General features: G+C 42.0%; 1 protein-coding gene across 4 annotated transcripts; it reads left to right on the forward strand.

The window, feature by feature from the left end:
• The first annotated feature begins 2,501 nt into the window (after positions 1-2,501).
• Positions 2,502-9,773, forward strand: hsd17b10 (hydroxysteroid (17-beta) dehydrogenase 10). 4 transcript variants are annotated; one of them, XM_020586603.1, is made up of 6 exons: positions 2,502-2,606; positions 3,063-3,227; positions 6,626-6,790; positions 6,889-7,017; positions 7,107-7,215; positions 9,383-9,773. In XM_020586603.1, exons 1-6 carry the CDS (start codon positions 2,583-2,585, stop codon positions 9,571-9,573), a joined length of 783 nt encoding a protein of 260 aa, XP_020442259.1. In that variant the 5' UTR covers positions 2,502-2,582; the 3' UTR covers positions 9,574-9,773. The 4 variants fall into 4 exon arrangements, with proteins under 4 accessions (XP_020442259.1, XP_020442260.1, XP_020442258.1 ...); XM_020586604.1 differs by lacking the exon at positions 2,502-2,606 and adding an exon at positions 2,619-2,706; XM_020586602.1 differs by lacking the exon at positions 2,502-2,606 and adding an exon at positions 2,710-2,798.
• Positions 9,774-10,123: the final 350 nt, after the last annotated feature.

Consider the following 10,123-nt stretch of genomic DNA (forward strand, 5'->3'; position numbering starts at 1 on the left):
CTGCTCATCATAACATGTTTTCCTTGTTCCACAGGTACTCGTTTGGCATCGGAGATGCTCCTCGGGGACAGGGAGCCTCTGAGAAATAGGCTACATCATTCTCTGGACTGGTCACTTCCTCTGTTTTCTCACGTATTAAAGTTTCACTCCAGACCCTGATAGATATGTTGCACTGCAAAGTCACAAGAGAACAAGGAAACCTTGAATCTTTGTTGTGGAGTAAGGTTTTAATCCAGACGATTAAAGATGTCACTGATGTGGACTTCAGAGGAGGAGGAGGGAGCTGTGGGATGAGGTAGTAGTTTGTATAGTTTTAGGATCACAACAGATCTGGGAGATAACTATACAGCCTACTGTCTTTCTCACAGCAACCAAACCATCACTTACATGAGGAGCCACATCCCGTTACCATGGTGACTGAAGCCTTGTTGTTGGCAACCAACAGTGCTGAAAAAATACATGTACAGTTCTGCGCAAAACGTTTGGCATGAAAAATAAAGTGTAAATGTTTTCAAAGATAATGCCATGAATAGTTTTTTTTTTTTAAGTTCAGAACAGCTGCAGAAAAAATGTATTTAGGTGTGACCACCAACAACATCAGTTCTCCTTGCTACACTTGGTCAGTTTTTCCAGGTACTAGTCAGGTTGAGTGTTCTAGCATCTTGGAGAACCTACTACAATTCTTCTTTAGATTGAGTATATTTTGATGTCTTCTGTCTCATGTGATGTAAGGGCCAGACCACGTCTGGTCTCTGAACACCATTCTACATGACTGGCTGTGTTTGGAGTCCTGCTGCAGAATGCAGATGGCTCCCTGATGATGATGTGTGATGGATTAAAAATCTGAACATCTAAAGTGCCTAAAACCTTTGCATAATACTGTACATTGTATTGACTTTGCTGAGTAGACTGTCTTGCTGTCCTGTTGTATTTCTGGTAGTTCATAGTGGATTTTGGCTTCTGCATTGGATGGTGGTCCTGTTGTAGAGGTGTGCTTCTTTTCACTGACTCCAGGACATCTGCATCCAGAATTAGCTGACATTCACTGGACTCCATTCTCCCCTCTGTATGTATTTGCATTTCCTATGCCACTGGCTGCCACACAAGCAAAGCAGAATTGGTAAAGTGGGGGAAACTACAGTAAGTATTGGTCTAGTAGGATGTCAAATGTTTACAAAATTAGTTTTTTGTTTCTTAAGTTCATGAAATAAAAGGTTTAACATCTGACAAAGGCCCAATTTGATGTCTGGAGTTAAATTCATTTTTAAAATCTACAGAATGTGTAATTTGCCCAAATTGTTCACAATTATATGTTTTTCCCCTCGTTAATACTGCCTCCTATGTTAATGGTGTGTCAAGGCATATGTGATTGTAGCTGTACTGTGGTGAGGTAGTATGTTGTGTTGGTGGGATAGTGCAGCCCCTATTTTGAAGATACATCTATATAACTTAATGCCTTCCACAATGTGGCAGCATGATGCACTGTGTTACAGCTTCTGCACTGTCTTCAGACATGTACATCACTTCACTTTTTGTAGTTCTTCAGTCTGCTAATAAATACAGTAGATACCTACTTGTAGAAAGTGTGTACTGATTTATTTTTCAAACTAAGATGATGAAAGTGAATCTACAACTATTTTGATAATTAACCCTTTAAGTCATATTTAATGAGGAAATTATTACATTTACCTGTTCAGCATACAAGCAGTATATAAAATATTTAGCAAATGGTTTATAACATATTCTGTTCTAAGTGTTTACTGATACACTGTATTTGTCAGCAATATAACTTCTTATTTAAAGACATTATAGTTGTTATACCACATTGTCATTCAGTATCTGGCAATACAGCAGCCTCCACTTACTAGTATTTACTAGAGGAACCAATAACCACAAACAAAACCAATAAATACAACAAGATACAACTACATTATAGTATTATAAATATTAGTATAAACTCTTCCGTATTTGTCCAGTAAACTTGACACATTAAACCTCCTGTTGCATCAGGGGATTACCTTAGCTGACCTCTTACAGGAGCTGCAGCGCTGGAGTGATTGGACTTTAGCCCTATTCATTCTGTTAATCAGGAAATACCCAGAGGGGGCGTTCCCCTAAATTCTCACCGGTTGGTCAGCTCACAGCCGTGAAGGTGGAGCTTATGTGACCAAAGAACGGAGAAATAACGCGAGTTCTCTCACTATCGACTGTATTTATAATACCACTCAATCGTAAAACATACCATTGTTTTACACAACTTCATCCGGCTATAATTTCGTTTTAATTCGTTGACCAGAAATGTGATGCGTTTAGTTATAGCGGTCGTTTATAAAAAAAATGTATTTTGTTTCAGGGTTTTTTTGTCGTGAAAATTAGGTGGTCTAAAATATTCTTCGTCAAAACTTTCTGTGACAAAATTAAGTGGGTCTGGTTTGGTCCACTTTCCGAAGCAAAATGTGCAGGTAATGCATCGAATACGCTGGCTGCCAACCTCCGTTGCAAACCAAAATGAAGAAGCAGTGGCTCACTTCTCTCCTCTGTCAAATAGACGATCTTTGATGTGACGTCAACACCGGATAAATATGGCGAACATTCGGTGTGTCAAGGTGAGCATAGGAAATAAAGATCTATCGGCCCGTCACACTGTCCTGTTTTATCTTGTGTAATCTGAGAAAATGTGATGTGTAAGACTGGGATACTCGTGATGTGCGTTTTATTTCTGCTAGCTTGACTTATCTGTAGGCCAGAGCGTTCATTGTTCAGATGACATGTGGGAGGTCCACTGGCCGTCCTCGGTTGTGTGTTTGCTAACCTGTCCACTCTGGGATACACTGACATTTGAGTCTTATGCGGTATTTTTGCACAATTTTAAAGGTCGAACCATTGATGGATTGGGTTGTCTGCATCTCCATTTCCATTTTAAGCTATTGCAACGTTACTTTTTATGTCATGAAGTTAAGAAACGATGTGCCACATGCCTCCGCATTAATCAGACGAGTGCTGAGTTCTTTGTCACCCATGTTTTGTTTGTCCTTTTTTCGTGTGTGTATTGCATTGTGAAGGGTATGGTAGGCCTGGTGACGGGCGGGGCATCTGGTTTGGGCCGGGCCACCGTGGAGCGGCTGGTGCAAAGCGGAGCGTCTGCTGTGATCCTGGACTTGCCGTCCTCGGAGGGACAGGCTCTGGCCGCCAGCCTGGGAGACCGTTGCGCCTTTGCTCCTGCAGACGTGAGTCCAAAACTCACCAGACATGACAGACTTAGACGCATTCACTCATCCAAAATCTACATGCACGAATAGAAGAACCTGGCTGCACACAAGATGGCGGACTGCTGACCTCGACAAAAAGTTGTCGAATGTCAATATTAGTCCCGAAGTTATTCACAAGTCAGGGTTGGGATTAGGAATAACCCTGACCGCAACAGAACTTTAACAGCTCCTATCCAAGGTTGACGGTGCACCATTCTGGGTTGCCATCTGCCATCTTGTCTTTAGCCAGGGCATTCTCTGTATATCCAGGTGAAAAACTGACAGAATTCAGCAATTCCAGGCCACACTGGTACTAACCCCGCTCCTTTTCTTGTCTTCGATACTTTGCTTAATTAACCCAGACTGTTGCCTCTTCATCCTGTTGGTACTGAAGTCATTCAGTCTGTGGTTTCTCAGGTATACCCTGGTGTCAGAGGGTTTCAGAGGCTGTGGGTTTGTTAGTGCAGTGGTGGTGCAGCTGCACGTAGCCCGTTGAAGCCTGCATGATATCAACGTGTTGAAGACTCCCTGGCTGCGTCCGAAACCGCCTACTACCATACTGTATAGTAGGCGAGGCGAGTAGTATGTCCGGATTCGTAGTATTCCAAAAACAGTAGGCGAAAAGTACCCGGATGACCTACTGCTTCCGGCTGGATTTTGCAGTGTGCATACGATGGACACTTCACTATCCCATGATGCCCCGGGAGAGGAGTTATCCAACAAAGAAGACGCTGCTATGAAAACGTATGTCACGTGATGTATCAACATGGCGGATGTAGTACGTCCGAATCTCATTCATACTACCAGGCTTCATACTATACAGTACCTACTGTTTTAACGGTCAGTAAGTAGGTACTTCATCTCTTTCAGTACGTACTGTCACAGTATGCGGTTTCGGACACAGACAGTCCCTCTCTCCAATACAAGGGCCTGTTATGACTTTAAACTTATGAATTTTTCAGATTTCTGTTGATTTGGTGATGCCTGTGATTACTATGATAACTCCAAGATGTAAACATTCACCGAGCAGCTACAGTGCCTTGCGAAAGTATTCGGCCCCCTTGAACTTTGCGACCTTTTGCCACATTTCAGGCTTCAAACATAAAGATATAAAACTGTAATTTTTTGTGAAGAATCAACAACAAGTGGGACACAATCATGAAGTGGAACGAAATTTATTGGATATGTCAAACTTTTTTAACAAATAAAAAAACTGAAAAATTGGGCGTGCAAAATTATTCAGCCCCCTTAAGTTAATACTTTGTAGCGCCACCTTTTGCTGCGATTACAGCTGTAAGTCGCTTGGGGTATGTCTCTATCAGTTTTGCACATCGAGAGACGGAAATTTTTGCCCATTCCTCCTTGCAAAACAGCTCAAGCTCAGTGAGGTTGGATGGAGAGCATTTGTGAACAGCAGTTTTCAGTTCTTTCCACAGATTCTCGATTGGATTCAGGTCTGGACTTTGACTTGGCCATTCTAACACCTGGATATGTTTATTTGTGAACCATTCCATTGTAGATTTTGCTTTATGTTTTGGATCATTGCCTTGTTGGAAGACAAATCTCCGTCCCAGTCTCAGGTCTTTTGCAGACTCCATCAGGTTTCCTTCCAGAATGGTCCTGTATTTGGCTCCATCCATCTTCCCATCAATTTTAACCATCTTCCCGGTCCCTGCTGAAGAAAAGCAGGCCCAAACCACGATGCTGCCACCACCATGTTTGACAGTGGGGATGGTGTGTTCAGGGTGATGAGCTGTGTTGCTTTTACGCCAAACATAACGTTTTGCATTGTTGCCAAAAAGTTCGATTTTGGTTTCATCTGACCAGAGCACCTTCTTCCACATGTTTGGTGTGTCTCCCAGGTGGCTTGTGGCAAACTTTAAACGACACTTTTTATGGATATCTTTAAGAAATGGCTTTCTTCTTGCCACTCTTCCATAAAGGCCAGATTTGTGCAGTATACGACTGATTGTTGTCCTATGGACAGAGTCTCCCACCTCAGCTGTAGATCTCTGCAGTTCATCCAGAGTGATCATGGGCCTCTTGGCTGCATCTCTGATCAGTCTTCTCCTTGTATGAGCTGAAAGTTTAGAGGGACGGCCAGGTCTTGGTAGATTTGCAGTGGTCTGATACTCCTTCCATTTCAATATTATCGCTTGCACAGTGCTCCTTGGGATGTTTAAAGCTTGGGAAATCTTTTTGTATCCAAATCCGGCTTTAAACTTCTCCACAACAGTATCTCGGACCTGCCTGGTGTGTTCCTTGTTCTTCATGATGCTCTCTGCACTTTAAACGGACCTCTGAGACTATCACAGTGCAGGTGCATTTATACGGAGACTTGATTACACACAGGTGGATTCTATTTATCATCATTAGTCATTTAGGTCAACATTGGATCATTCAGAGATCCTCACTGAACTTCTGGAGAGAGTTTGCTGCACTGAAAGTAAAGGGGCTGAATAATTTTGCACGCCCAATTATTCAGTTTTTTATTTGTTAAAAAAGTTTGAAATATCCAATAAATTTCATTCCACTTCATGATTGTGTCCCACTTGTTGTTGATTCTTCACAAAAAATTACAGTTTTATATCTTTATGTTTGAAGCCTGAAATGTGGCAAAAGGTCGCAAAGTTCAAGGGGGCCGAATACTTTCGCAAGGCACTGTACTTTGTCAGAACAGGACAATTGGTGTAACTGTTTACAGTGCAGCAAAACCAACTCCTTTTTTTTTTTAACCAAGGAAGTCAGTCAGTAATTGGCCATTTTCCCATCATGCTATGGACAAATACAGCATGCAGGTGGGTTTCCAACAAGCAGCTGGACACAATAAAAGGAGCAGTTACCTTGCTGAAGGAGTTGAATGTGTGCAGTCTGTTGCCTTCAGCTTTTCATCTGAGCTCACTGTGGCTGTTCCATTACTCCCTGTTCTATTTCACATTGGCTCACTGACAAAACAAATGGGCAAAAATGAGCATTGTCTTGTTTTAAAGACGCACTTTTCATGAACCACTGGGATTGTTGCTAACCCTGGTGACAAATTGATGTTTTTTTTTTTTCCCCCAGTAAAAGTCACCCTGTGTTTTGCCAGTTATATCCTTTTAAAGTGAAGCAGGAGCAGTACTTTGGTTTGTATTGGCAGTAACTAAATAAAGCACTGATGCAGGTCTGGGAGAGTTGCAGATGCAATATTGCTGCTCTGACTGGACTTGTAGTACCTCCTCAGCCCAGTAGATGGCACTCACACACCACCCAGCACTGTCATTACCTGGATTACATTCAAAATGAACCCAAATGTTTGGATGTTCAGCGTGTATCTCTACATTTGCATTTGTTACATCTGTCTTCTCACCCAGGATACACCGGTTGTGGTTTTCTAGGTGACATCACAGGCAGACGTCCAGTCAGCCGTGTCCCTGGCCAGAGAGAAGTTTGGGAAGTTGGACCTGGCGGTTAATTGTGCCGGCATCGCTGTGGCTGTTAAAACCTATAATTTTAAGAAGGACACCCCTCACAGCCTGGAGGACTTTCAGCGTGTTATCAATGTAAGATGGGACAGGCAGACACATACACGTACCAAAAGAAGGAAGGAGAAATAGCAGTCACAGCTCATCAGACACTTATGTGACTTTGTGTACTGCAGGTGAACATCGCAGGAACCTTTAATGTGATTCGCCTTGCTGTGGGTGAGATGGGAAAGAATGAGCCCGATGCAGACGGACACAGAGGCTGCATCATTAACACTGCCAGTGTGGCAGCATTTGATGGGCAGGTAACCTCAAGTAAATGAAAACATTAAAAGCAACAGTGAGCCAAGTGGTTATTCTGTTCATCCATTCCCCCATTTCCATTTGTCTCAAGGTTGGCCAGGCTGCATATTCAGCTTCTAAAGGTGGCATTGTTGGAATGACCCTCCCCATTGCAAGAGATCTGGCACCAATGGGCATTAGGGTCATCACCATAGCACCAGGTTGGTAGAATTACTTTTCATTCTCATGTCTGGACAGTAAATATGAAGCTATAGGCACCAGTGTACCTTTGACTGGAAACAGGGAAACAGTGAGACCGACTGAAGTTAATGAAATCCACCTACTAACACCTCTGGAGCACATTAATATATATTACACATATTATCAATGGGGTAAGTGTGTATAAACCTTTGGTAGTGTAGCTTGTTTGTTTAATCCACAGCTGGGGTTTATGCAGTGAATGAGCCACTGTGCAGGTAACAATTCTGTAAGCATTTGAGAGGAAGCAGGGAAACGCCGGAGCTGCTCCAAGTCCACATTACTGACAGACCATCTGAGTCTGGGTTTATAAGGAGCTTCTTTTACACATCCAGGGAGTGATGTGGTAGTGAGTCCTCAAAAGCCAGAACTGAGTCAGCAGTTTTGCACTTCCCTTTACTTAACCCTGGGTTTTTGGTTGGATACCTTTAAATAAATTCTGTGGTTAACACAAGCCCAGTACATTTTCCCATTTTATTATATGTAACATAAAATATGTCGGTAAATACCACTTGTGATTTCTAATGCTTTTACAAGTCTAAAAAAAAAAGGCTGTTGCTAACAAGTGGCTAAATGAGACTACGGAGGCTGTCTGGGATTTTACCCGTCAGCATGTTGAACATGGAGACTCATCTACTCACTAGTCTGACTTTACAGCCTCGTTATTTTTTAACTCACCCACTTGCAAACTGACTTGATCACTAGCTAGATCAGGAAGAGGAAAGGGTTTTATAGAAGAGGTAAACGCACTAAATCAAATTACCAGTTGGAAGCCGTGGTGATGCTGAAGTCATGGGACCGTGGTGTAGTTTGTTTATAGCCTAACAGCTTTTTACTTCTGCCGATTGTATTTGGGCTTCAAAAAAGATTCTTTTTGAACAAAACAAGTATCAAAAACTTTTGTTTGCCTGCAATGATCCAAAAGCCTATAGAAAAATCCCATTGGCTTTTGGTCAAGGGAACCAGGGTGATGCTAACTTCAGGTTGACCTACAAAAATACATCAACCCTACGGTGCTCTATACAGAGATGCTGTATAAGTGGAATCTGATCTTTGATTCCTTTGTTTGTCTGTGTTTTGTAAAGCTTAATGTTCAGTGACAAAAGTGTTTATCAAATGCCTTTTAAAAGCCTTTAGAAGATAAAAACTGTTTTAGCTAGATAGGTTCAATCAACACATGGTACAAACAGTGCACAATGCTGACCTGTCACTGAGTCCCAGAGTGGACATCGGGCTGTGCTGGGACCCATGACAGACCCCTAACACAGTCTTTAACTCAAGAGCAAATACTGGGTGGCAAAGGGCAGATACGTGGGGGCTTAACCTGGCCTTGTATCTGCATTGTACCTGGTCAGGTCAGAGACTGGTCCAGCTGGATTGTTGAGCAGCATCATATAAGAGCCAGCTCTGCTCAGTTGGCGACCACCATGTTTCAGTAGTCTTACTCATTACCTGTGGTATGAGACCATTTGGAGTTATGTCCTCTGACTTGTCTTCAGAAGTGGAGGAACCAGCTCCTCCTCAAACACAAGTATTAAACACATTATTCAATAATGTAACTGTTCAATAAATACATGAAAGATCATGACAGTTTTATCAGCTTAGAAATATTGTGCTTGTTGATATTTGTGACTTTGATGTAGATCAGATCACATTTCAAACCAGGAAATTACAAACGGTGCCATTACTTTTTCTTGTGACTGATGATGATGATGATGATGAGTCAGAGCAGGCATTATTCTGCATAAGTACTTCTAGTTTTGGTACTGTAATATATTCTTTTTCTGTACTTGTTACCTAGTAGGATTTTTAATGCAGGACTTGACAAGTTTTACTTTACTTTATTGCTACTTGAGGAAATGATCTATGTCTTCACCACAGATCATGGACCTGGATGGCGTTTGTCCTTGTTGATGTTCTTGCTCTTGTCAAATGTCAGTTTTTGTGTCTTTGTCTTTAATGTTTAGGATTTGATCACTGATTGAAATGACTGGAATTAAGCATTACAGCCTGTAATGTGAACACAGCCTCAGACACATGCTTACAAGAACAGCAGCATGCGTATGACAGGCCTCTTCAGCAGCTAATATGCGTTTAGCTTGTATCAGTATTCTTTGTGTGTCCCTCCAGGTCTTTTTGCTACTCCTCTCCTCGCTAGTCTTCCAGAGAAGGTCCGCTCATTTCTTGCTCGCCAGGTGCCCTTCCCCTCACGCCTGGGAGACCCCGCTGAGTTTGCCCACCTGGTGACGTCACTGGCTGAGAACCCCATGATCAATGGAGAAATCATTAGACTGGACGGAGCCATTCGCATGCAGCCATGAGACAGATTGTGTGTGTTTGTTGTAGAAAGCTGCATATAGGAAATACAAACTGTTCTGGATCCCAACTACCATTGTCCATGTTTGTGAGACTGTGAAAGTGTGTAAAAATGAGACTGTACATCATTCAGAGCATTACAATACTGTTCACCTTGTTTTATAAACTAACCTGGATTATAGTAAACCTCAGACAAGTTTGATTAGAACAAGGATCTTTGTGTTTTTTACAGAAAACCTCAGTTTTGCTTTGACCACCAGTTTCAGCTTTGTATTTGTCAATGCTTACACATTGTAGAGGACTGTGGGCTAATGGAAAGTAAGTTTATAGGCTGCAGAATACAACCCCAAATCAGATAAAGTAGGGACAGTATGTAAAGTCAAAATTAAAACAGAAAATAGTGATGTGTAAATCATCTGTGTCCTGTATTACATTGAAAACAATCCAGCAGCACATTATTTGATGTGATACCTCATCAGTTTTATTCTGTGTTCAAAATAAACGCTAACTTCAATTCTGAGGAAGCCCTATGTCAACAATGTCCTGGAGCACAGT

The sequence above is a fragment of the Monopterus albus genome, unplaced genomic scaffold, assembly GCF_001952655.1.
Source record: "Monopterus albus unplaced genomic scaffold, M_albus_1.0 scaffold415.1, whole genome shotgun sequence".
Lineage (NCBI taxonomy): Eukaryota > Metazoa > Chordata > Actinopteri > Synbranchiformes > Synbranchidae > Monopterus > Monopterus albus.

Excerpts from the sequence above, each read along its gene's own strand:
- hsd17b10 (XM_020586601.1), top strand. The coding sequence starts at position 2,769 with ATGTGGGAGGTCCACTGGCCGTCCTCGGTTGTGTGTTTGCTAACCTGT. Across the intron at positions 6,791-6,888 it reads ACTTTCAGCGTGTTATCAAT|GTGAACATCGCAGGAACCTT; the intron begins GTAAGATGGGAC and ends TGTGTACTGCAG. Across the intron at positions 7,018-7,106 it reads TGGCAGCATTTGATGGGCAG|GTTGGCCAGGCTGCATATTC; the intron begins GTAACCTCAAGT and ends ATTTGTCTCAAG.